General features: G+C 40.6%; 3 protein-coding genes across 6 annotated transcripts; 1 reads left to right on the forward strand and 2 right to left on the reverse strand.

The window, feature by feature from the left end:
• Positions 1-128: 128 nt before the first annotated feature.
• On the forward strand, positions 129-8247 carry mcm10 (minichromosome maintenance 10 replication initiation factor). Of its 4 annotated transcripts, none has more exons than XM_016681509.1 (18): positions 129-348; positions 994-1039; positions 1118-1381; positions 1501-1659; positions 2498-2608; positions 2702-2909; positions 3027-3192; positions 3278-3445; positions 4105-4221; positions 4301-4503; positions 5417-5511; positions 5641-5754; positions 5829-6284; positions 7223-7353; positions 7440-7553; positions 7642-7787; positions 7878-7920; positions 8000-8247. In XM_016681509.1, the coding sequence occupies exons 2-18, from the start codon at positions 1033-1035 to the stop codon at positions 8081-8083; spliced, it is 2586 nt and encodes an 861-aa protein (XP_016536995.1). In that variant the 5' UTR covers positions 129-348; positions 994-1032; the 3' UTR covers positions 8084-8247. The 4 variants fall into 4 exon arrangements, with proteins under 4 accessions (XP_016536995.1, XP_016536994.1, XP_007571719.1 ...); XM_016681508.1 differs by having other exon boundaries at positions 130-349; positions 992-1039; positions 2468-2608; XM_007571657.2 differs by having other exon boundaries at positions 130-348; positions 961-1039; positions 2468-2608.
• Positions 8248-9823: 1576 nt separating this feature from the next.
• ucmaa (upper zone of growth plate and cartilage matrix associated a) lies at positions 9824-17286 on the reverse strand. Its single transcript, XM_007571659.2, has 5 exons — positions 17028-17286; positions 15335-15394; positions 15154-15255; positions 11797-11895; positions 9824-10295 (listed from the first exon to the last, which is right to left on the reverse strand). Exons 1-5 carry the CDS (start codon positions 17269-17271, stop codon positions 10207-10209), a joined length of 594 nt encoding a protein of 197 aa, XP_007571721.2. The 5' UTR covers positions 17272-17286; the 3' UTR covers positions 9824-10206.
• A 2694-nt stretch (positions 17287-19980) lies between these two features.
• Positions 19981-27403, reverse strand: phyh (phytanoyl-CoA 2-hydroxylase). The gene is made up of 9 exons (XM_007571661.2): positions 27192-27403; positions 26200-26255; positions 25849-25959; positions 24604-24772; positions 23099-23180; positions 22816-22997; positions 22588-22737; positions 21488-21619; positions 19981-20075 (listed from the first exon to the last, which is right to left on the reverse strand). Exons 1-9 carry the CDS (start codon positions 27255-27257, stop codon positions 20022-20024), a joined length of 1002 nt encoding a protein of 333 aa, XP_007571723.1. The 5' UTR covers positions 27258-27403; the 3' UTR covers positions 19981-20021.
• Between the last annotated feature and the right edge of the window lie 100 nt (positions 27404-27503).

Below are 27503 nucleotides of genomic sequence, written 5' to 3' on the forward strand. Positions count from 1 at the left end.
TAAAATCGAATAAAGATTATATAATATTAATATATGACGCTCAAATACTTCTCCAGATGACAAAATGGTCTAAATCCAATTTTCTTTTTCTACTCATTTTTTTTAATGAGGCATATCACTGGACACCCTTCTCCTCTTTGACAATACATTGGGTCCTTCGTTTAGCGCCAGTTTAGATTTTCCTGTGTGAGGAAGCAGTTAGTCGATTCTGTGAATGAAATTAATTACCGCCTGGTTTGGTCGGGAAGACGGTCCTAAAGAAAACAAAGTAATATTTTATGAGGTTCTAATATTTGGTTTGGTGTCACCGGCAGCAGAAGACAGGAACCCGAGCAGCGACGAACGTAGGTAAGCGTCGACTTTCATTTGGAGTCAGACATGGAGAGAAAGTACTTTATTTTTAATATTTAAAAAAAAAAAACAATTGTCAGGGTGTTCGCGAAAGTAGAATGTATTTCCGTAAATAAACAGTGTTATTGTTCATATTAATTTTAGACGTGCATCATGTGTTAGCTGTTTGGATTAGCATTTTACTACTGTGACGTCGGTGAAGAATGTAATGCATACTTGTTGAAAACATTCCGTTTCTCACACCTTTAACCTTTAAATACATGGCGGTTCTGCACCAGTCGGGTTCAGACATCCTCTGACAGGTCAGCTTTACAGGATGGGCCTTTATTCATATTTTTACATTCAATATTAACACAAATTGTCACACAACTGATTGTCAGAGACACAGAGCCTGCTGGATGAATCTGAAACAGCCAGGCATTTCACAGTGATGTAATATGAATAGTTATGTTTGTCTGTATAAATGAATTGATTTTAGGATCTGCTAAAATTCAAAACTTTTTTTTTCTTTTTCACAGTTTATAACGTAACAACCACAATTTTTAAGTTTCTCCTAGATTTTGTTTTCATTTTATGAATTCAAAAGCTGAAATATTTCTGTCATCTCAGATTCACAGATAATTAAACTTTTTTTCATGTCAGAATTGCCATCTGAGATCAGCCGCAGTCAGCACCTCTAAAATGGACAGTAAGTATTATAAAGTTTAACACACATTAAAGTAAAGACTTTTGGAGTTTAATACTTAGTGGCTTTTTTCCCCCTCAGGTGAGGACGACCTGGACATTCTGACCGCGCTCCTGGACGAGAGCGAGGAAACCGGCGAACCGCAGGCAGACGATTTGGACGGGCCGTTCGATGAGGACAACGGAGACGATGCAGAGTACAAAGAGGACGGCGAGGGGACGGACGCCGTGTCGGAACTCTTTGGGGACGTTGAGGACATTGAAAACGAGGAGAAGGACGTGAAGGGAGAAGGAAGTGAGAGAGAATCCTGCCCCGACTTGGACAGGTCCAAAGAGGATTTGCAAGGTTTGTCTCACATCACTTCACTCCAGATTTGATTTCTGTTCCATTGAGGATTTATTTATTTATTTATTTGTTTGTTTGTTTGTTTTGCTTTATTAAATGTGTCCCTGTGTTTTCTGCAGAGGAGCTGAGGAGGATGCAGGAACAGATGCAGAAGCTGCAGCAGCAGCTGCAGGCGACTCAGAACAGTTCAGCTTCTCCCAAAGCAGGGAGATCAAAGCCAACACCGAGCCAGAACCCAGCGTCCAAACCGAGCCGGGCCAAAGCTGAACTACAAGCAGGTAAACGTGTTGCTTAGCAACTCTACTGAGCTCTACTGCACCGCTGCTGGAGGGCCAGGAAAACACTCATTGATTGGCTTTTAGGGATGAATTCAAACCTTGTTGGTTGTGATGTGGAATGATTAAGCAACAATAAACTTCTTTTTATATAGCTTATGTATTTGTTGTTATCATTATTTTTATATAATTAAACATCAAAGTTCGTTTCTATAATTTCTGTTTTCTTTTTGTTACATTCGTAATTATGCAACAATAAATGCCTGATTTAAGATTATTTATTAATCAACAAATTTCTTTTATTATTTTGGTTTCATTTTAGTATTTTTATAATTAACAGTAAATGTATGTTTTGAGGAAAAAAGATTCCTTTTTTAACTATTTTATCATTAAAAACTTTTATTTAATTATTTCTTATTTATTAAGCCAAAATTAACTGTTTGAATTTATCATAATTTATTTAAATGTTTGTATTTAAGCAAAAAAAAAGGTTATTTACAGCAACACATTTTTACTATTTTTTGTATTACTTGTTTAAGCCCCATTATAATTAAGCAATAATAAACTTTTAAAATGATTTTTATTTGTTTTGTTACATTGTTTTACAATTTATAATTTGCTTTATTTAGTTATTATGATTTTTTTATATTTATGTATACAAAAATGCAACAATAAACTCCAATCGTTTTTAAAATCAATAAATCGGAGCAGAACTTTGAAACCTAAAGACCCAGAGTAAATACCATCGGTGCTGTAAACTCGTCACCAGTTCTGTATTTCCAGTGGATGTTCTTGTGACTTTTTCTTCCAGTTTCAGCGTCTTTATCCGCTCCGGCCACAGGGGGGAGCTCCAAGCTGCAGGAATCCTCAGACTTCCTCTCTCAGCTCAGCAACGCAGACTCATTCAAACGTAAACTAAGAGTGGCTCACCAAGCCAGAGCTTCACCTCCAGGTCACACCTTCACTCTTTGACTCACCCTGGTCTGCTCAGCTCTGAATGAAAGCTGTCCTTGGATTTCATGTTGCGCATATGTGCTGTTTTCAGAGTATAGGAAACCACTGGTGGAGGTGAAGATCGGCAGCTCCTTCCAACCACTAGAGAGCGCCAGCGAGCCGTGCGATCGCCTGCTCTCACCCCCTCCCTCCCACACTCGAACCACAGCGGGTGGAGAACCTAAACCATCTAAGCCAGCGGCTCTGCCTCCTGTTCCTAAAGACGTAGGGGTGGAGAAGTACTCAGGACTGCGGCTCAGGTCAGAGCCGCTAGCCTGTGTAATGCTATTTAAAAACATAGAATTAGATGGTCATTGGTTCACTGAGTTGTGGAGCACTGAAGTCTGAACCGATGCTTTTGGTCGATGCTTCATCAGGAAGCCGCGGGTTTCCTCAAGCGAGATGGAGCGAAAGATGGCCGACCGGCGGCTGATCCGGCTGTCCCAGGTGCCGGAGCGGCTGAAGCGGGAGAAGCTGGAGGACAGCGACTGGGTGACGTTCGCCGTGCTGGTCAGCAAAGCTACGCCCCAAAGCAGCAGCAGTGTATGTTGTGATGCTTTATGTTATTACCATGACCGCCCGACCCTTGACCTCCCATTGGTTTCATGACTCAACCTTCTCTCTGCAGGGCAAAACCTTCAGCGTCTGGAAGCTGAACGACCTCCACAACCTGGACGTGTTTGTGTCCCTGCTGCTGTTCGGTGACGTCCACAAGGAGCACTGGAAGATGGACCCTGGCACGGTCATAGGAATCCTGAACCCCAACCCCATGAAGCAGAGAGACGGCTACGACGGGGTGAGGTACACACTCTCAGAGTGTTTTCACACCTGATAGTCCAGTAGACTCGGTTTGATTGGGGGCCAAACTTGCAACATTTGGTCTATTTCCAGCTGGTGTGGTTCATTTTCATACTGAGTCAAACCATCCAAACTAATTTTTTCCTTACCTGTTCCCCTCCTCACCTGTGGTGGTGCTGCACCAAGAACCACTGAAGGAAAAGACAGGAAAACCTCATAGCAAGACACTGAGCACAACTATCTTCATCCCAAAATGTAAACAAAAATGTAGTGGCCTTATATTTTAGCAGATGTACAAGCTTTTTCTCCCGCGAGTCCTATGTTTACATGTTTGTTATGGCTGTATTTACCCAGAATTCTTTGTGTTAGCATCTGCTTTCTGCTTTTGGAGCAGTTGTTGGTCTGCTTGATGTTCACATATGCATTCAAACTGAGCCAGACTTCATTTCAGTTCAACCCAGACAAATTTTTTTTAGGATGATCAGAGTTCTATTGTGTGTTCCAACCTCCCCAAACAGACAGGACCTTCTGGGCAAACCAACTAGAGTTCAGTTAAAGCGGACTAAACAGGGCTGGTGTGAATGCACCCTTAGAGACTCTGAAACACAGCTTCATTCCCAATCATTCCTCGCTGCTAACACCCTGGTTGCCCTGCAGGTCAGTCTGACGGTAGATCATCCTCAGAAGGTTCTGGTGATGGGGGAAGCTCTGGACTTTGGGACCTGCAAGGCAGTGAAGAAGACCGGGGAGCCGTGCTCTCAGATCGTTAACATGGTAGCCCTCCGTTTGCCACAACATTATTGTTCCAATCCGGCTGTCTCGTCCGATGCTAACCACCTGACCCTCTCTGCAGTACGAGTGCCAGTACTGCCAGTACCACGTCAAGGCCCAGTACCAGAAGATGAGCTCCAAGAGGGCCGAGTTGCAGTCGTCGTTCTCCGGGAAAGCCCCCAACCGGGTGAAGGGGAGCGGGAAGGGGGGCAGCCTGAGAGAGCGTCTGTGTCAGGACGGCTTTTACTACGGGGGGGTCTCCTCTGCTGCCTGCGCCGCCTCCCTGTGAGTCCTGGTGAAACTACAATCCAAGTTAATGTTCTTTATTGTAAAGGTTCTACTCAGCTCAGGCTTAGTTTCACAAAAAAGTCTGGAATCCATGTAGCTGAAATTACATTTTAAGGCCTTAAAGTGTCTTTAAATACATTAAATAAAAGTTAGTAGTGGCAGGACTATTTAATCTCATATTTAATTTATTTATTCTTTTCCTCATGGGACTGTCAAACTCTGTCAGGCAAGAGTTTGAGTTGCCCGCGTACTGAGTTGAGGCAGTTGAGAATACCACTACCTAGCTGCTAATATACCCTTGCTACCTAGCTAGCTACTTTTACATCAATGATGGGAAAGTGAAAATTCATCTCCAGTTAGCTGGACAACGTTCGTACATTTCTGTGAAGATGCAAGTCTTCAATTCCATTCATAATGGTCTTAAAAAGCATTTTAAATTTGAGTTGGTGAAACATTAATCAACCATGAATATTGTATATGTATTTTATATGACAGATCAACATGGAGTTGTGCATAATTGTGAAGTAGGAAGAAAATTCTGCATGGTTTTCATATTTTCTTTTTACAAATAATAATCCAAAGCATAAGCCATGCACTTCATGTAGGATATTGAGCTGTTAGCATGTCATGGCAGTTATGAGTCTGTCAAACAGCAACAGTCTTGAGTCAGAGGTTTCTTCAGAATTGTTGCAACACTGACTGCTACTGGACAGTCTGCCTGCCAACATCTTGAGTGTTGATGTTTCCAGACTCTGGCTGAGCTCTAAATGTACAAAGCTCCAACAGACACATTCACACACCATGTTTCAGATGTTTGTTTTGTAAATAATGTTGAAATTAATTCAGATTTTTTTTTAGTTTTTCAGTAAAACACATCTGCAGTTTCAGTAACTAGTGAAGTGTGTTGCAGGACTGCATCTAAACCGACCAAACCGGTCCAGAAAACCCTGGATAAGCTGTTTGTGAGAGGATCGGCTCAGCTCATCAGTCAGGCCAAGAAGATCGGTACGCTGCCTGTATGCTTCACCTCAGCACTCAGCGTTTTCGCTTTATGTCTTTAATAAATACAGAGAAAAGTTGAGCTGTTTATTAAAAACATCTGATGTGAGACCTCAGTTTTCTGGTGATTACCAGGTATGCAGTCCGGGGAAGTTTCTGGATGCTCCAACGAGTTTAAGAGCCTGATGACGATACCAACCCCAGGAGCTCTGCAGCTGAAGAAACACCTGGAGCAGGACAACCAGCTGGGTTGGAATAATAATAATAATAAGTATTAGAATAAAAATAACAATACTCCTCCTGAACTTGATGTTTGTCCTCAGCCTCCAGAAATACATCCGGAGCTGCGCTTCAGTCCATTTCTGCGTCCGACCTCTTAAAGCAGCAGAAACAGAAGCAGCGGGAGCTCCTGGAGAGCCGCCGGCACAGAGTCCAGCAGAGGGCGCCGCAGAACCCAGGAAGCACCGCTACAACGCCGGGCCGAGCCGGTCTGACGTCCCCAAAGGCTGCCTCGGAGGTTCCCACGGCGACGTCGGACGCCCCGACGTTGGGCTGCGGCTTCTCCAAAGGGGACGACATTCTCTTCTTTGACAACAGCCCGCCTCAGGCTCCGCCCCCTAGCGCTCTCAGCCTATCAGCCGCCAAGCTGGCCGCTCTGAAGAAGCTGAGGGGGAAAGGGGCGGTGCTGGAGAGGGAAGACCCCAACGCCGTGAAGAGGAAGAGGAGCGACAGCAGCGACATCAACGCCCGAGTAGAGAAGAATCAGACGTCCCCAAATGGTGCGTACAGAAGTGTTCACACTTTAAGTTATGATAAATTGAGTTCATCTAAAGTTAACTGATCTTATCGACCGGCTAACAATTAATTGATAAGCAGCAATTTTATTAAAAACCTGCATTTTCCCTTGTATCAAGATGGCCTGAAGTGTTTCTAAAACATAAAGGGCACATTTTTCATAATATATAGAATTTTTATAAAATTAATACAATTTAAAATTTTGTGTTAAGCTTTATTAAATACTGACTGAATAAACAGAAAATTGTGGTTTTCTCAGAAACTAGGATATATTGGCAAAACATAAAACATGACTTTCAATATATGTTTTCTGATATACTATTTTATTAGCTCACCTGCTCTGGGATCACAGATGGAAACCTGTTTGAGCTAAATCTGGTGTTGGGCATCTTTTATTAATATTTTTTGCACATTGTTCCTGTTTTAAATAAACTTATTAGCTGGAAAAAAAACATGGAAAAAAAACACCTAAATGTCATAATTTGATTATATATCAAACTTAAATAAAAGGTAACAATGTCAGTGACACAAGCCTTGCATTTACTTTGTAATCTTTTGGCAAAAAAGGAGGTGGTGATTATTATAATGATTTTTATTTGCAACAATTACTTTTGGCAAAAATGACAGGCCATTATTTTTGGAAGGTGACTATAAGTAGTTTAGTCACCTCCTCAACTTAACGTTTGTCCTCAGCTTCAGAGATGCTGAGGACAAACAATTGGTTCTGCTTTTGCATGACCAGTGGCGCCCTCTGCTGGACGGCTGCCAAACTACAACACTGAAAGAAGCAGATATTTTTTAATCAATTTGAGACTTTTTTAATCTAATAAACCATTAATCATAAGTTGATTAATATTTTGTATCCTTGGTTGAAATGATTTCTGAGTACCTAAAGAACTCCTCCTTTGTCTCACCTGCTCAGGCGGGTCGTCCGGTAACGAGGAGGAGGAGCCCGCCCTGAAAAAGAAACGTGAGCAGCAGCGCTACGTCGAGTCCGAGGAGTTCCAGAAGATCCTCAGCGCCAAATCTCGTCACAGCGTCGCGCTCCAAGCGGTACAAACAGAGATTTTATTACTTTTTTTTATGTTTAGCTTTAAGGAGAGATCCAGATAACTGAGGCTGCTTCCTGCTTCCTGCAGTCAGAGTACCAGCTGCAGGAGCGCTACTTCAATGTTCTGGTGAAGAAGGAGCAGATGGAGGAGAAGATGAAGGCAATCAGAGAGATGAAGTGTCGGGCTGTCACCTGCAGAAAGGTACACCGTGGCGTTGCCGTTAGGAACGCCTCCATCTGTCGTTACGGAGTCTGATTCTTTCTCCACCTTCTCACTCCTACACCTCCAGTGCAGCTACACCTACTTCAAGCCGGCGGATCGCTGCGTGACTGAGAACCACGAGCTGCGGTGGCACGACGCCGTCAAGCGCTTCTTCAGATGTCCCTGTGGACAGAGGGCCATCGCTCTGGACAGACTGCCACACAAACACTGCAGGTAACCCCGGAGACCCCTCCTCTTCTTCCTCTTCCTCCTCTTCACGCTCACCCAGAACCGCAGACTAAACTGAGCTGATGTCATTTCCAGCAACTGTGGGCTGTTTAAATGGGAGCGAGACGGGATGCTGAAGGTAAGACGGAACCACAGGAGAGGAGAAGCACAATGCATGCTGGGAGATCTGAGCTGAGGTTCTGGATGTTCTCTTTCAGGAGAAAACTGGACCCAAGATTGGAGGAGAGCTTCTCCAGCCTCGAGGAGAGGAGCACGCCAAGTTCCTCAACAGCTTGAAATGAACTCTCACCACCGAGAGGAACGAGTGTTAAGTTTTTAGAATTATGTAGCAACATTTTTTTAAATCAAATTTTAAATTTAAATGTTTTTTTAAAGAATATTCAGACGTTTCAGGTATTGAATTTGTAAACAGGCTGAATAAAGCAAGACTTTACAAAGTGTCATGTAAAAGTCTGTTTTTATCCTTTCTAATGGAAAAGTTAACCTGAAAACTTTGGGTGTTAAAATGAGAGAAAAATTATTGATATAGTTTTTTATTTTCCTCTACACTGTCTTTTAAGAAAAACAAAAGAGAATTTTTTCATCCACTTTTTCAATTTCTCCAAAGTTATAGAATTATAGGATTATTATTTAGTAACTTATTTTTCCAAAAGTTGACAAACTCAAAATATAATGGCCCTGATTAAAAAAAGAGGTCAACTAAGTGTAACCCTACTCAAAAAATAACTTCTGATTTAGGAAAAACACAGAAGTATAACTTATGTCATCACAAGCATGATAGACAGCGCTAAGACCCACCTCCTGCCTCTGATTGGTTGTGATTAATGGCAGAAGGCGGGGGATCTCTTTTTTCTTTTTTTGTAAACATGTCTCATGCCACAATGTCACGTCATAGAGACAGTTTCAATAAATATGTAAAAACATTTCTTATAAGTTTCGTACTTCAGCTTTAATACTGTGGAACAGCTCACAGTGTGTTTAGTATTTTTACATATAAAATGATTTGTTGCAGTGTGGCAGCAGCACCATAACTATTAAAGTTCAAAAACTTGAACACAGGAGGTTCTGTGAAGTCTTTCAATCAGAGTAAGAGATGACATCGCTCTATAAAAATACAACCTTCTGGCTCTGTAGGATTCTTGGAACAGTGAATTGATGCATGGAATCAATCAGCAAACGCTCTCTACCACTTTGTGTGTGTGTGTGTGTGAACTAGGTTTTTATATCCTTGTGGGAACCTATTTCTGTCTACAGTGTGGGGATGTGGGGACCATTGCTCCTTGTGGGGACATTTTCTTGGACCCCATAGGAGGAAATGCTGTTTTTGGGTTGGGGGTTAGGTATGTGACCTAACCCCAATCATAACCCCTAACCCAAATCATTTTCTACAACTTAGGTTGTAGAAAATGATTGGAAATCAATGTAAAGTTCCCACAAGTCACAAAAACACAACTGTGTGTGTGNTGTGTGTGTGTGTGTGTGTGTGAACTAGGTTTTTATATCCTTTTGGGAACCTATTTCTGTCTACAATGTGGGTATGTGGGGACCATTGGTCCTTGTGGGGACATTTTCTTGGACCCCATAGGAGGAAATGCTGTTTTTGGGTTGGGGGTTAGGTATGTGATGGTTAGGGGTAGGGCAAGGGTTAGGTTGTAGAAAATGATTGGAAATCAATGTAAAGTTCCCACAAGTCACAAAAACACAACTGTGTGTGTGTGTTGGCAGCTGTACTGCCAAATCCATTTGGCTCTCCTGCAACTCTTCACTTCAAGACCTACAGTACCCAGTGCAGATATAAAATAACTGTTGCTCTATGGTTTTCTTTGGGATTATCATTTCTCAGCACTAATACTTTGTCTTCTTTATATGATTTTCTCACTCCTCTGTTGGTCTTCCATCCAGTGTGTGTCAGATATTTCCTCTCTGGAATGTGAGATTCATTGCAGCCTGATGGCTTCAGCAGCTTGCTTCATTTTTATTTTTCCACCCCGCTTCCCTCCTTTCAAATACTCCAAATACCAGACATTGTGGAGGCAAGGTAGCCTCATGGAACCTGGTTTTTATTCCTTTGCAACTTAAATACATGAAAGTCAGCACAAACCACACAGTGCCATCAGCTGCACTGTGTAGTTCCTACAGTATGCACATGTAAGAACCATTTTAAAAAGCATGCAATACTCATAGCTTCCCATAGAAAAACTGCACAATTAAAACACTTTACACATATGGCACAATTTCTAAATTATGAAAATAGGATAAGGTTTGTGGAAAACTTAACGTAGCTTAATGTCTTACACATGTGAATAACTTTAGCGCTTGCTCTCATATATCAGCCATTTGCCGTTGTTACAGGCGCCTTGTTGCTATAAAGAAGAGGTGGAAATCTTTACACGAAGTCACGTGTTCAGTGAAACCAGTAGAATCGAGGATAGAGGCCGTCGTAGTGATACTCTCGCAGCTGCTCATTCGTCTCTCTTGACCTCTCATTTACTTCTGTTAAAAAAAAGACATGTTATTGCAGCTTGTAGCGTTTTAGCTAATGCTACTTTTGTAAGCTAGCACATTTCCTGATTCTAAGGGTGAAAAAATACCTATGAAGAACATTAACTATGAATTTACCAAAGTTGTGATTCACACATATTTAATCATTGCTAATATTTTTCCAGCTGCTGGATTCCTGAACTGTTTTGATACCAAAATGGTGGGAAAGCTGCCAACTAAGTGGAAGCAACTCCAATTGGGTCCTTATTTAGTTTGATTTACCGGCTATAAATTATATGTATTATATTCAACGTTGTTTTTATATAAAATACATTTTTTGAGAAACATTGGCTTACATTTTCTTTGAAATCTTAAACTCAGTTCGCCAGAAAAAGCTAACTGCTAAACCAGTTCTCTGAAATGTTGGACCTCCTCAGAGACTCGATCTCAAAGTAGAACCCAAGTAGAAACGTAGAACCATTACTTGTAGAATGAAAGCTACTCTAACACAGCTTGGAAAAATTATTTGACATAGAGCCTTAAAGAATTAGTTCTGTCACCACTCATGATTTCAAAGTTAGTTGTCACATAATGTCATGTTGGTCACTTTGCCAAACATAATCAATATCCTTCCTTCCTTGTCCAATTTTGCCTCTACTAACCATTAAATACATGAGCAATTTAGTTGCACCTCTGATTTTGAGAAGCCTGATAAGCCTTTCTTGGTATCCAGAAACCATCATTGTGCTCTGTTCACATGTCTTCTTTAAGATGCTGGTCTGCCAAAAGTACCAGTGATGGTTGGCTTCCACTTTGCCTCTCACACTACTATTCTTGCATGTATAGGGGGCAATTTTGGTTTTCTACCACAACCTTCTTTTAAAGTTCTTGCATTTTTAATCATACGTTGTTGGTACTGCAATCAGGGATGCCAGCCGGGAGATCTTGGGTATTGCTTTCTTGTCTGCAGGTTTTTCAATTTAATTTCAAATCAATTTAAAGTACAGCTGTAAAACCTTTTACACCAGAAGTGCCACTACGGGTGTGAAGCAATTTTCTGTGGACACTTCTTTAAAGATGCAAGGATTTTGCATACCTATCTTTTCATTCTTTTTTTTTATGGTATTTCCCGTCAGAAGACAACCAAAGATAATCCCTAATGGTTACACATAAATGAAACTGGCAGCTATCTTTTTGTTTTCTCCACGAGCCTCCCTGAACATCCTTCATATGAAGCCAAATCACATTTTTATGGTAAATAGTTCTCAGTTTAGAAACTGTGACTGCAACCATATCACAGCTTTCTGACCACTCCGGAGATGATTGTCAGCTTTCGGTGGACCGCAAATAGATGCTTTGAATGCGCGCGTCGTCCTGCGGTCCAGAGGAATCATCCTCTCCAAGTCCGAACTGAAGCTGTTCAGCTGCTTCTTAATGCATTGTTTGTTCAGCCATGTCGTTAGAGTGTTGGGTTTTCTGAAAGCATGTGCTGGGGTCTAACTTATTGTCTTACCATCACGGTCTTCCTCAAGGTAGTTCTCGTATTCGTCTCTCTGTTCCTCGTTATACTCCCTCCTTCTCTCGCTGGCAGCTCGCTTCATTCTCTGCTCGGCTGTGGTGGAGAAAAAATAAACACATTTAAGTCTTTCTTTTTAGTTCAGGTTAAAACGGGAAACTCACATGTTTTATCAATGGCGGCGGAGGAAGTGAACGAATCCGTTCAGCCAGCGTTGGCCACGCTGCCAAATACTGAATTAACATGAACAGCTGCCTCGTTTGGTTTGGCACTTCTCCCTTTGCATTAGAGGACGGTTGTTTACAGAGCAGACAATTTCCAGTAAGCTTATTTTTTCCCGGTAAGCTTCATAGCCTAGAACATTTAAAACCTCAACTCTGTTAGCAATCCTTTCTCCAGACCCCGATCCTGCTGCACGAAGCAAAGTGTAGAAGAAAGAGGCATGGTTTTTATCGGGCTATACTTATACTTGTTCTTTGTCATCTCAGCTTTCAAAATTCATTGTCATCCATGAATACTGTATGTGGATTGAGGCTGATCTCATAACAGCTGAAAGGTGGATAAAACCTTTGGCAGATCAGCAGTAAATTTAAAGTCTCGCTTCATTTGTCGCAGGGTGGGGAGGCCTATCCACCTAAAAACATCTAACCTGACAGAACTCAGGAGAACAAGAAAGCATCTGAACTAACTTAGACAGTTTTGACCAAAGGTATTTAATTCAAGAGTCTCATCAGATTTATGTGGTATTTACTCAGTTAATACAGGAAACCAAATATACTCAAATGAGTATAAACACCTAAATAATTAAGTGAGCTGGGTTTGGCTTTATGTAATCTCTCTTTACTTCTCTTTGTATCAAATCAGCAGTTCTTTTCCATGCAGGCAGAGCATGGCTGATACACGCATTAAACTTTATTACACTTTTAGGTGTACCGCTAATTTAACACAAGTGGCAACAAGATATGGATTACATCATAGTAAACACACAGGTCTGCTTTCAGTCTGCCATGATACTGTTCCCCCAAAGCAGCCAATGATAAGTTAGCTTGGCTGCTGGAAAACGTCACAATTAGGCTCAAACTAAGCTAGCATTATAAACTGCTCCCCAGATGCTTTTGACCATATGTAGCTTTTTGTTTATTGTATTTTCCACAATGAGCGCTACTGTTAAATTATTGGCATTTATCAAATAAATAAAAAGACACAAAAATTAAAAATCCAAGATGTTTGATTAGCACTGTTGGATGTTAGTGCTATGACATTAAGTTAGTTTGTATAGCCTAATGGTGTTTTTACAATCCATATTATTAGCTTGGGGGAAGGCTAATGATCTGTTTTAAAGTTTGAAACATTGTGCTGATATCCTGTGCTCTATTGGCTTTGGAATGACATCACCAAATTTAACTGTGTTGCGATTTTAAGTCTGAAAACAAATGGGATTTGCTTACTCAGTGAGCTGGCTAACTACTGTTACCATTACAAGTCGGTAAGAATATTTTTCTCAGTGTGTTATGTAATGAAATGGTAAAGGAACACATTAACATGTTGTACAGAACGATGTGTGCAACTGGTTTAATTGGTTATAAATTGCCAGAGCTTCAAATAAACAGGCCATTATTGCAGCTCTATATATTTTTTCTCCCCCCTCCTTCTAAGCTGCCAACACCCACAACACGCACAAAGTGTTCCTGAGAACCTCCACTCCTAACCCCTTAGTTTGTCTTTTCACAAACAGACTAAAGCTGGTCGGCAGGGCAAGAGCTGTTTGCAGCCCAATTTCAGAATGGTACAGATGACCTGCCAGCACAGACGGCTGTTGCAGATAGACTCTTAAATAACTTTTATTGCTAAGATTTTCACAGACTAATTAAAATCCTCTTCAAATGGAGACTGTTAACACAAAGTGTTTGGTCTTTAACAGCCATGTCTTTTGCTTTCAATTTATTTTCACAGTAAATCGGACCGCAAAGATCTGGTGATTTTACTCAAATTCAGAGATGGCCACACCCAAATTGACTAAATACTGCAAGTGTTTTTAAAGAAGAAGTGACTCAATCGCTGCACCCTGAAGTTGTTGGTTTTTCCAAGACCAATAACATAATTTAAAAAAATAACAATTATCCCCTAAAAATTAGTAAGTTATGCTTTCCTGCTAACAAGGCAAACATGCAAGACACTTTTTTCTGTTTTGCATTTGCAATGATTTACAAATCCCTTGTCTACAAATGTCTGGTAAACATAAAAATAATAATTAATTCTAAGTTTTGTGACTGAAGAAAATGTTCAATTTGGCAATTTTTGCTTGTGGCAAAAGGTTTTGAACGTATGAGAGAAAAAGATTTACAGATCGCAAAGCGTTTTAAGCAATCTGTCGTATTAAAATCTTGGCCAGTGACGCTAGCCAATCAATGTGATTGGCTAGCCTGGCTACAGCTATGTTTTCTGAAAGTGCTCATACTTTGGGATGCCAACTCCCCTTTAACTGGATTTTCACAGACTAATTAAAGTTGGCAAATGAGTGTCAAACTTGTTCTGGGCACAACGGACAGATTACGCCCCCCATGGTGTGCTACCCTGGGCAGTGAGTCACATTAGAAAACCTCTATTGGGCACAATACTGATTTACTACTTAAAATCAGGAGCATTTTTACTCCTGAGTTATTCACAAGTGAGAATTCTGTGACTTATGTAACATCATACATCTGAAATAAAAATGATTGGAAAAGTAACTAATTCTATACAAAGTTTAGAATTAGCTACTTTTTAGCTAATTAGAAATTTTCAATATTTTACATTTATGAGAACAGCTGTCCTCTGCTCTGACGGATACAGACGTTCCTATGCATTATTGACATGAGCTGTAGAAATGCTTAAAATTAAGAAATTCTGTAAATTCTTCCGACTGCAGCGTGTCTGGGTTTCAGTGCTTTGAAGTTGCTTTCTATATGGCGGTTACTGAAGAGGGAACGTTTTGTTCCGAGAAACCCGACAAGGCAGAAGTCGCTCCACAGTATCCTGTGACTCCTTGTGCAGTTTCCAGCTCGTGTGAGACTCTGTCTTGGTGTCGAACCACAAATAGTGGAGCGTCTGCTATTCTCCTGAACGTTGACAGCTCGCAGTCGAAACAAACCATATCACCGTCCCAGTCTCACCACAGACCAATAAATCCACCGCTCTCTATCTCAGCTCCTTAACGACAGGCCAAATGTGTCTGATATAGGCCATAACTACTACTGGAGCTACATAGGGGCATGCCACAGCAACTAACACCAAAAATAAATCAAATTACCCAAACAAACCTGTTATTCCACTGTGGCGATAGACATGGCTTAGGCCAGACTTTACTGCACCTACCTTGGACCTCGGCGTAGGATTTGGGTGAACGGCGACTGCGGCGTTTTTGACTGAAGAAGTTTGAGGCGTCTGACTCGGCCATAAATACCTGCCGCGCAGCTCCTGGAGATGACAGGACGGGGAGTTTAAACTCACATAAAAAATGAGGAGCTGTAGACGGTAAAGGCTGAGCAGACATTACCTTGAGCATCTGCAGGTTTGGAGTCATCCCGAACCGCGGCGCTTTTCACCACACTAGAAACTGGAAAGGATGGAGGAAAAAAAACGGGTATCGACTCTTTAGATTGTATTTTAATGATATTCAGGGTAGAATAATCGGGTAAGGTTTGAACAGTTTTCACATTTGTCTCCAGGGCCGGTCAAAGCCTAGGGCCCGAAGCTGATTTTCATTTGGGGCCCACGATGCCAACATGTCAACACCAGATGATTGATCGTTCCTAAGCTACTCTATGTGTAGCATACATACTATCATTAGTATCATTACCATTAGCATTAAATATTTCAGTGGCATTTAAGTGTGCCATATTATTTTAACTATTTGAATGTAACATCAGCTGATAAACATTAAATTTACAGTAAACAATAAATTATACATTTTAAATTTGCCCAAAAATGGCAGCAGCTATCAGCAAGAAGAGATTAACTAATTATTTATGTGACTATAAAAATAATACAAATTGGTTTTCCATTTGCAAAAAGCATTTAGTTCGTATTATTCATTGTTATGATAGCAAATGCCTGCAGCATGATAAAGCACCAAAAATTTGGAGTTTTTAGGCGGCCCCTGGTGGTGTCGCCTTTGGCCGGTCCTGCTTGTCTCAATATGGGGCGATTGCAATGCAAAGGAGAGTAAAAAGTTCTAGACATGCTGTTTTTAGTGTTTAATTCAAATCAAAAATACTTTATTCCTTCCAAAGGGAAACTAAATGTTATATTTGGAAAGCGAGAGGAAATAAAAAGGAACTTCAAGTCATCAGATGTTTGGGCCATTATTGGCTATTGATGTAATCTAAATAAATTAAATTAATTAAATTATAAATTATCTAATCTTTTTTTAACAAATGTGCCTAAATTAGAATAAAATCATTAAACTCCATAAGTGAGATGGAGTCCTCTTAACTTTTTAACTTTGTTTCACTGAAAATGGGCAAATCTGCTCCATGGCTAACTTTTACTAGCAACAGAAAGTATATTTCTTAGCGTTTTATAGATTTAAACATTAAAAGCTCATGGTCAGACATGTATGTTGTGCAGTTTGAAATTTGAAACTGATTTAACCACAAACTCCCAGAAAAGAAAACTGTATATTGTTAAAGCTATCGCTAACGGCAGCCATATTGCAGCTAAGAAAAGTTCACTTCATTTTTCTGGCATAAACCAGCTTGGACATTTTTACTTTTAACTTCAAATGGGACAACAGTCACTTGATTCATTTTGAATCTTTTTATCCTTCGAAAATTCATGACATGATTTAACCTCTTAATTCAAAATTATAAAGCAATTATTATTCATACTGCACCTAAAATAAATATTACAGGAAGAATATTATGTATAACATTAATTATTTGTTTTTAAGCAGAAATGTAGAAAAAAAACTAAATTTAGTATTTTTTTTAACAACTTATGTTCAAAATATGATAATTGTTGCCTTTTTGATCCTTATAGAGTAACAAAAGTGTAACAAGCTAGTTATACTTAAAGATGTGTGAAGTAACTGCAAAACTTTTCTTAAAAAAAAAAAAAGATAAGAAAATACAATCATAGATTTGAAACCAAGATAAAAAATAATTAGGAATTCTTCAAAAAAAATAAATTTTTTTCCAACTGTGAAGGCGGGACGTTGCTGATCCCTTCCATGCTGACAAGGTACTTACAGGTGATGATGAGGAGGATGGAGAGCGAAGACAAGATGAATGCTCGAGTCCAGGACATTCTGAGGGAGAAAAGCCAGATCCGTGTAGGACTGAACAGCACACCTATCAGAGTAAGACTGAGGCTGGATGGAAGGATGGACGGGAGGAAGGTGGGCGAGCCAGGAAGGGAGGAGAAGAGGAGGAGGAGATGGAGGGAGGGGAGTGAAAGGTTCATCCAGTGGATGAAAGCTGATGGTATTTCCATTGCTACTGGGAGGGAAAAAGAGAAGAGACAGCACCACTTTGAGCACCTGATTTTTTTTTTTCATGCTGCCACTAAAATGGAAGCTATTGGGGGAGAACAAAGATCTGGCATGAGGAGGACGCGTTTAAAAAAATTATGAGTCAAATCTTTAACTGATGTGACCACAGCAGCAGTTCATTAAAGGAGCAGTGTTCTGTAAAATCCTCTGTTTTTGAGCTTTACATCATGTTACAATGTTATTCCTTCATCACTAAAATACATGAAGTGTTGCTTCGATTGTTTTGTGCATGTTTGAGAAATCCTTTAATCTCCATGGCAACCATTCAGCGGCACAAAAGACCCGGGCGGACCAAGCTACGCCTTCCAGACGCAACTCCTCCTCAGAACTGCAGTTTCTAAGCTTCCCTCCCTGCAGCTCCCTGACTCCACTCCTTCAGACTAGCCAGCGGCAATTAGCAAACACCTGCTGGAACCGCACATCAGCTGAGCTCATTATAGGAGACACTTTTCAGAGCAAAGCAGGTAAAAACCTTGCTAAAGGGTTAATAGAAGAGCCATGCTGTGATGATTTCCTGAAGGCGGAGTTTCTGAAAGAGCAGGAGTTTTTAAAGAGACATAGGCCCAATTAGAGCCATAAGCCATACGCATTTTTTTTTCAACCTAGCTTATTAAACTGCAGAGGCCACAAATCCCTGCAAATAGCACTTTGTGTCTTTTCTAAGCCAACAGTGGATTTGTATGATTTTCAAATCTTTTGATAAACTTCTTAAAGAGACAGCTAGACTCCTTTTAGAAACTGCTCACTTCTTTTTTTTTTAAGCAACGATTTAAAATGTACTTCAGGAGAGGCATGGTCAGAAACCAGTGTGCTGGTTCTGTTTTTAATTCCAGGAGGGAGTGAGGGTGGAATCTAATCCGAGGGAGAAGCTGTCTGCTGCTCCGCAGGACGGGAACCACTCCCAGCAGGAGACCTCAGCCCTATCCTCATCTCTGTCACTGTAATTCCACTCAGGTTAGATGAAAGCCTTTTTGTATTACTGGTCAAACAGATCTGAGGACATTTCTTTCACCAGCCAATCAGAGAGGAGGCTCCTCCAGGAAGTCAGAGGCCAGCTTGTAGTGATGAATTCAGCATCCTGTAAAGGATCTAGAGAATAATTGTACCTTACATACACAGAGTGACATGCTTTATGTATGTTTTCCTTCCAGGCAGATTAGCTGCAGGTGGCAACATCTTTTTGCAGCACTGAAGGCCTTCATTATCATTATCATTCCAGATATAAGCGATCATTCTTTTACCTAGACACCATGTGCCTCTCGCCTTTGTTTAAGCCTTCAGCAGATTGGAAACTGCTGAACTGGAGGTGCAAAGTAAATTGGTCTCTGTAGTTTTCCGCCTCAGATCTGATCGGATCTGAAATGTTTCTCCGGTGAAGGAAACTGGGCAACGATGACTCGGCGCTCTGCCCAGACAAAAACTGGAGCAGACCGTAAAGTCTGGTAGTGATTAAAGCCGTCGATGAAGCTGGATTCAAAGCCTTGTGTAAGAAAACAGTGAGCATTGTGTGGATCAATTATTTTTTCTGAATGCAAAAACTTGACTTAAGATTGGCATTTTCAGAGTCGATATGGCAAGGTTTTCATTGTTTTGTACGGAAGCCCGGCAAGATATCCTTTTTATTCTTTTTAAGTCTGGCAATCTGTTTTCTTGCTGTTTGAATGTTATCTGCATTTTGTTTTAGAAAAATCCAGATTATAATTTTTTTTCCCACATGGAACATTTTGGGACAGCGGTCCTTGGAAACCAGGCTCTTGACCATCAATGCTGTGGTTTAACTCCAGCTCCTCTAGTGGTAGAATTAGATGTATTACAAGAAAAACACTTAACACTTTTTTTTACAGAAATAGGGCAAAGATGTTAGTTTATAGTCGGCACAGTTGATCAGATTTTGTAACTACTTTTGCTTCCAGGACAAAAAAGTTCAATTATGTCAAAAGTGAACCAAAAAGCTTTGAAACTTTTTTGTTTTACTTGTTGATACCGTTAAAGTTATAAGAAAAAGAAAATTTGGTCAAACTAAGTGAGAATGGGTCTTTTGTAAAATAAATAAATAATTAGCCTTTCCGGGTTTCCGTACCGTCGCACAAATGCAATGCATTCTCCTTACAAGTGTGGGACCTTTTAAAGGGGAATGAACAGATTTATTGGCCAGGAGCAGTTTTACAGCAAACTAATCCAACCAAACCCACATTTTCTTACTTTATGAGATGAATTTAAATCAATAAACCATTGGCATGTGTAGTGTGTCTGATTTAATGATGTAAATGTTGGCTTTTGTGATGTTGTAGTCATATTCTGAAGAAAACAAAACTGATTCCAGTCATTGCTGAATTTATTAGTCACCATAAATTATTTTATTGTTTATAAGGTTAAAAAAATACTCAGACTCTTAAAATAGCATTAAAACTTTAAAAATCACAGTTAGCATGTACTCTAAGGAAGATCAAGGCCTCTGCTGGCGTAAAATGCTACAGTCATTTCAACGTTGATTTCATTGTTTCTTCATCCATCGTACCTTCATTTCCACCCCCCTCTCTTACATACATGACATTTCTAATGATTTACTCATGATAATCTTAACTTACAATCTGTTTGAATAATGTTCCTTTCCTTTCAATTATGGTGAAAGAGCTTAGTCATTAGTTTTTTTCTTCTTTTTTTTTTTTTCTCTTCAGCAGTCGATGAGTCCTCAGAGTGAAGTCCTCTCTCCCTGCACCAGGCGACCCCTGAGGGCCCACATGTCCTATGGAGAAAGCACACAAACCCAGTTCACTACTATTTCTGGTATATTCCAATCCCATGTTGTCCACCTGACTGCTGTCAACACCTGAGGTTTTACTGAAAAGTCGGAGATAAAATGACACCTATTGCAATGTTGATGCTTTTCCAAACACACACACAAAAAAAAACAAAAAACGGCAAACGTTCAAACGTGAGTGTGGGAGCTAGCATACAGCCTCCAGACGACGTTAAAGATAAATGCAGAAAGAAAACAAGAATGGCCAAAATTGGAGTCTTTTGTGTGGAGTGACATTAAATTTGATGTTCTTCTCCATCACATTTGGTTATACAGCTAAAACATTACAAACTGAACATCCTCCAGACCTGTAGGTGGCGCTAAACATGGAGTATGGGACCTAGCATAAAGCCTCCAGACAACATTAGCGCTAAACACAGCAAGAAAACAACAATGGCCAACATATCTCCCTGTGAAGGGGCCAAACACAAAGTAGTCCAAAGTTGGGAGATATAATGAAAAGGATCCAGGCGTTTTTGAAATCAGCTAATGAAAAGCGTCCCCACATCATGATTCTGCCACCACCATGTTTCACCATAGAGATGAAAATGTTATAAATTAAATGATTTTTGGAGTCAGTTGAACACAATGGGTTTTATTTACAGTATCAACAAGAAAAGACTTCTGACTTATTTCTGAAACATTTTTGAAAGATCCTTTTTTTTTTCTTTTCACAACCAGGTGTTACTGTGTGTTGGTCTATCAAATAAAATCAGATCTAAAACACAAAATTCTGCTTTAATATGAGAACATATGCAATAGTTCAATGAGTGTTAGTATTATTCCCAGACAGTGCAGTGAAAAGTCTTCTGCAGGTGTCCGAACACGTTTTTGATGCTCTCAACATATATGCAGCTGATGATGCATATAGACACATAATGCTTCTGTTTTTAATTTCTTGCACTATTCTTTCTTGTAAGCAATAACACATCAGATAATCATGCTGTCAGTCCTGACAAGGTCAAAATATAGTCATGAGGCTGTGATATCCATAAACAGATGATGCTCCAGTGCAGATTAAGGGCTCCGAGGTTGAGAAATTAGCGATGCGCGATATTATAAATGCACATGGAAGCGGTCGGATTCAGGTGTCATCCGCGTGACGTCCAGGGACATTGCCTGGCTAAAAACATCGTTCTTCATTCTGCATTATCCAGATATAAAGGAATCCCGTCAGGCGTCTCACTGGGTTAAGAGTTTAGGAATGCGCTTGCAGGGATAAACTTCGAAGCCCATCAGGGAGGCATTGATGCTAATGAGTGAGCTCAGGTGTTTTGTGAGACGGCCGGTTAAGATTAAATGTAAACAGTAATGAAAAAGTATGAGACCAACACAGAGGTGGAGCTTGGATGTCTAACCTTGAAGGCCAGTTCGTTCATCCCGTATTTCTTCAGCGCGATATCTTTCACCTCGTTCTCGATGTTTTCCTGCGTGGTTCCCCTCACATCGATGTAGTAGCAATCACCGCTGGCATAGTGGCAAGAGATGGCCTGGGAAACACACACACACACACACATATTTCAGAAACTGTCCTCTTTCGTATTGTAGACCCGCTCCAATGTTTCCAACTGCATTTTAAAAAAATCCTAAGTTTACCTATGAATATTTTTCCAGCTCTAGATTGTACCTGTCCTGGTTATCGAAACCAAAATGGGACAAAATAGAATTGCTATAAAAAATTTAGACAGTGAAGAATTATTTCTATGCTTTTTCTACATACAACATTTTTATGTATCCTGCACACTTTGTCAACAACATATATGTAAATAGATAAGAAATAAAATTGACAGTTCAAAAATGGTGCAATAACCCGGTTGCATCCATCAGGTCTGAATCTCAACTTTTCATGACTATTTTTCAACTATAACGTAATGTTTACATTTATCTACAATGAAAAAAATAATAAATGAAAAAAAATAAATAAATTCATTAGCAGAAGTGTGGAAATACTCTAAGTGCAATGAGTGTGGCGGTTAAAAGAGAAATGTCTCGTCTTCACAACATTTTCCATTATTAAATGATGATCATTTAGAATAGTTTTCAACACCTTGAGGTTATTTGTACTCTGTTATGTAGGAATAATGCTGCAGATATTTAAGTTATTTTTACAGTTTTCTGAATGAAAAATAAGTCCCTGAATGCATCATGTGTTTGAAGAATAAAGTGCTGCCACCTGCCTTCAAAAGACACAAACTGATTCAAAATAATAAACCTGTGTCCAGTACTATCTCAGTATTTTTTATTTACCTATAAAAAAAGAGGTGAATAGATTAAGTTTATTGTTGGATACTTAGGAGGACTGGAAAGTCACCTGTTTTCAGCTTGATGAGCCTCAAATTTCCAACCTCTTTCTGACCCGTGAATGCACCGTATCTAACAACATTCTTTGAGGCTGGAAATCTGCCCCAAACTTCGGCACCTCTGTGATCAGGACCGGCTTTCCCGACACACTCGGTACCTTGCGGAAGCCCTGCGTCTGGTTCATGCCAGAGCCGTGGATGAGGAGGGGATGGAAGAACACCGTGTCGCCCTTTTCCATCTCCACGTACAGCCTGGGGTGGTTGGGGTCGTAGTCCCGCACCCCGTGGTACATTTTGTTCACCCCGCCCTGAGAACACAGAGCCCTGGTGAAGCACATTTACAGATGTTCCCAGCGGGGCTCCGAGGTCGGCTCCAGGTGCGTTACCTCCCAGTCGGGGTAGTCGTGCTCCTTTAGTGTACCCTTGTGTGTTCCGGGCAGGACCACGAGGCAGCCGTTCTGCCTGGTCACTCGCTCCATGGCGGTCCAGGCGCAGACGATGCGGTCTGTCGGCCGGAAAGGGAAGTAGTGCAGATCCTGGTGCATCGGGTGGCGAGACGTCTTCTTGCCTGGAACGACACGAGCAGCAGCAGCTGTCAGGATGAGGTTCACAGCCAGGCTAGGCGAATGCTAGCGCTAAAGCACGGTAGTGGAGGGGTGATTGCATCACCTGCATCAGGAGGTTTGTTGATCAGCATGGTGTGCATGGCCATGATGTTGGGTCCGGTGAAACACTCCACATACTTCAGGATCTGCCGCAGACAGACACCAGATGGGCTCAATGGTGTTTTTAAGCAAAAAACAAACTAAGATGTTGTGGATTTTTTTAAAGCAAGAAAATATATTACATTTGTTTTTTTCTTTGTTTGTTTGTTTTAAAAAAAACACAGACAATCCTGATTGTCTTTTTATTTAAAACATAGATCATTTCAGGGTGTAACAAACACTCATCCACATGAGAATCCATTTCTTCCACTGTTTCTGTTCCACCCTCATTAGAGCACATAGAACAGGTCAGAAAAATTCCCTAAAAACTTTGGTGTCTGCTACTTGGAGCTTAATGTTGTTCAGCTCCATTTTAATGTCTGGTTTAGATCAGAAACGTAGCAGCGTGGGCCTTTAAAGCCCATCTGGAATCCTAATTTACCTTTATAGCAACTGAACAACAAAGAAAAGAAAACTAGACTCCAAATTATTTAGTTGATTTTCTTTTAACTTTACTTTGAGAGGCCACCATCATCCCTGTTTATCCTATTTAGGTCCTCTAGTACGTCTGAGAAAATTCTACTCTATAAATGACAGAGTTGTTGATTTTGAGGAGTATCTTTAAGCTGTGGACTCAGACACGTGAATTTGAACAACTGCATAAAGTCGGTCACTAAATCAGCTTAAATGGTTTCCTGTCTAAACAGGAAACAGACAAACGTATGTATTACAATGAGCGTTTATAAAATCCTGCTTTACTTATATTAAAGTATTTTGATTATAAAATACTCCTTTAAATTGGGACAGAAAACATTCTCCAGCTGACTTTTATTTTGAAAGGTCAGCATAATCCCTTTTTCTTCACCTCTTTATTTGTGTTTTGATCATGTAAAATACACTTTTGAAATGATTCTACATGGTAAAATTGTGATGTGTTGAGTAATTTTAAGCGCTACTTTTGAAAGCCCAACATCACAACTTGTTTAGATTCATTAGAATCCAACAGTTTTTATTTCCAAACTCCAAACTACGTTTCCTGTTCAGCATGATGCTGACACTACCATGTTTGAAAGTGAAGGTGTTCGGTGTTACATTTTACATTCTATTCTTTGCAGCATTAATTACTGGTAGTTTATTTATATTAAGATGTTTTCTTTTTTTGCTTCTGCTTCACAATTATGCACAAGTGTATCATGGTCTTTTACAAAAAAATGTATGAAAAACTTCAACATTTTTGCACTGCCCTGTATTTCCCTTAGTTTATTCGAGGGAAAGGGAAATTAAACTCCAGAGTTTATCCTGTAGATAACCTCAATGTGACCACATGCTGTTTATGTAAGACGACCTGGGTCATCTCTGGCGTTATGGAGTCCTGCTGGGTTCCAAAGTCCATTCAGTCATTATTACATCACTAACAAGACACCTGGAGGAACGTCTTCTAAACGTACACTGCAGACTTCAGGGCCGTACCTGAGGTAAGGCACAGTAACGGAACAGCTCGGGGTCTTCCTGGAAGTCCTGGAGTTTGGACACGGCTCTCTGATCCGGAACAAACTCCGACTTGGCGATCGCCACGTCCCTCATCACGATCAGGCCCGGCACTTTGACTTCCTGCCGACAGATCCGTTCGAACTCCTTCCTAAAGAAGATCCAAATTAAAGAAGTCCGACGCCTGATTGTGACGAGGATTTAAACTCTGAACTACTCCTGGAATTAACTAAATGCATTTACTATCCTTAAAGCAATAAATAGTATGTAGTTTGAGTGACTTGTAGCTTTTTTTGTTTTACAACCACAAACTTCTATATATCTTATTGGGAATAATGAAAGTCCAATGTACAGCGAGAGGCACAGATGTGTGGCTAAATTAAAGCATTTTCAAGTGTTTCAGTTGCCTAATCAAATTCCATACCACAATCTGATTGAGAATTTGTAGCAAAGTTAGAAATGTATGTTTTCCCATCCAATCTGACCGACTTTTAGCTATTTTGCAAAGAACAGGCAAATGTTGTCAAGTCTTTTTCCGGCTGGTTAACATCTTGTTCAGTTGTAGCCAACATGGATGTGTCTACATTGTAAGCGCTAAGAAGCCTGGTTGCATCTACACCATTGGGCGACCAGTTTCTCTGAAATCTTGTGGTATATTTGTTCGTTGCCCTGTCCAGTTGACACTGAATGCGTTCTTCTGCCACAACTGATGAAAAAGTCTTGGATCTAAAGGTTTGACCATGGGATTATCGATTTGCAGTTTGCCAATTCACCAACTGCTACGGTGTCATTGCAGGTCAAAAATGGTGGTTGTTCAAGGAGTTTATAAGAACTTTACAGATGCAATGACAGGCGGTCAATAAATGCAGGCTACTGCCAATTAAATTGTTTAGGCGCAATACCCGACTTTTACCAATCCATAACGTGGTTACGAAAAACAGGTGCAAGATCTGCAAAAGGTGACAAATCGGACCAGGATGGACTGGAGAAGAGCTGGATGAAGCCACGTCCACAAAGAACAGGCTTTATAGAGGCAACAGACCAACAGTGGTAATGACAGCTGGGCAGTACTGAATCAGTGGAGGCTCAAGATCAATAAATGTGTTTCTTAATTTATTCATCACATAAAAATGAAAGACTCAGCTGTGTGGGTTTGATGTAAGAAAATACAAGAAACAAAAAGAATGGGGTGTGATTATGTTTGGAACCGCAGAAACTCAACTGTACCTGAATCTGTCGATGTCCGTCTCAGACACCAGGTTCTTGATGAGGAGGAAGCCATTTTCCTCGTAGAAGAGCCGCTGCTCCAGCGTCAGTATGCCTGTATCAAATGAGTATCTGTGCAAGAACAGGATGACACAAATTAGATTTGAAACAAAGCTACTTTAAATGGCTACATCTGTTAGTCAGAAAGCAGATGAGCTGTTTGTGTTTAAGATGAAGAAATGTTCCAGGATGTTAGGTTGGAAAAATCATACTTTTTTTTAATGGACTTTGTGCAAAAGTTCTTGCAAAAAGGGAAATTGAACACAACAAACTGGGTCAAAGGTGAGAGAGCAGCAAGGTGCTTCCTCCTACCTCAGTTTCTGAGGGGGGCTGTAGGTGAGGGTCTGAGCGGATGTTGGGGAGGCTCTCTGAAAGTCGGTTAAGGAAAAACTAGATACGAAGACAATATTTGTGCAGGTTCTTTCATATTCTTATCTATTTCGCTGTTGTATAACAGCATTTAATTCAATCTGAGGTTTGGACTTTGTCTGGTCCATTGATTTCTTTGATTGATTTCTTTGTGGATAATGTCCTGTTTCATGACCCAGTTTGAAGGGAGGCTTTATGGATGCAGAGCAGGACCAAAGAGTAGAGAGAGAAGGAGGAAGTTCAAACTCTCTCTTCCACCCTTTGTATCCTGTACTCCAACATTTCTCTGCCTGATTTTCTAACCATACAGCCAGACAGATTTAAAGAACAAAAACAAATGCGGTGTATTTGCTTTAGCTGTGTTTGCCAACAACTGATGATGTCATCCAGGATAAAGTTACTGCGGAACAGAGTCTGCTGCTTGGATTAGCATGTCATGACAGTCATGAAACTTTCATACAAGCAGAGCATATCATCTGCAAAACAGCGAAAGGCCGTTCTGCAGATGGCCTTTAGGTTTTCTGAAAATTGAGCCTGTTAAAGGAGAATAAAACTGAAACGGACTCAAGATGGAGCCTTGGGGAACCCCGGAGTCAAAATTGAATACCATTGAATTCAATGCATTTGCGAAAATTAAGGACGAATTCGAACGATACATATGCGATGGTCCACAACTTTAACGAAAGACGCAACAGAACCAGGTCAGCAGAACTGCCGGAATCAATACATTATAAATAAAATCCTCCTAAAACAGCCGAATTGTGGCGCTCTTTTAAACCAGACGGACGATTTTAAAACACATAGAAACTGCTAACGTCTAGCCCTGACCTCTGCCTGTGTTTCAGCCGCTATGGGAGCTCGGCGCGTCTGCAGCATGTCCTCCTCCCGGAACACGTTCAAGAACATTCGGATGTCTCAACAGAACGAAAGGATACGATCGAAGCCGTAGCTCCGTCCAGGTGATGGATCACCGTCCGGAGTCTTTCCGCAGCCCGAGACATCTTCCCCGCTAGCAGCCGTCCGCTCTCAGGGACCGACGGACAAAGGTTTCCTATACGCTGGTTGTACTGGGGGGAAAGGTCTCACCAATAACATCATACGTATGGACTGACGTTACGTAACGGTCGCTGCAGAGTTGTTAAAGGTGGACTTTGGGTCGCTGTTAGGAAACACTTTTACTTTTACATCGAATGTCAAATTTAAGGCAAATACGTAAGCACAAATGGAAGGGATATGAAGGCACGTAT

Source organism: Poecilia formosa, unplaced genomic scaffold (assembly GCF_000485575.1).
Source record: "Poecilia formosa unplaced genomic scaffold, Poecilia_formosa-5.1.2 Scaffold284, whole genome shotgun sequence".
Taxonomy (NCBI): Eukaryota; Metazoa; Chordata; class Actinopteri; order Cyprinodontiformes; family Poeciliidae; genus Poecilia; species Poecilia formosa.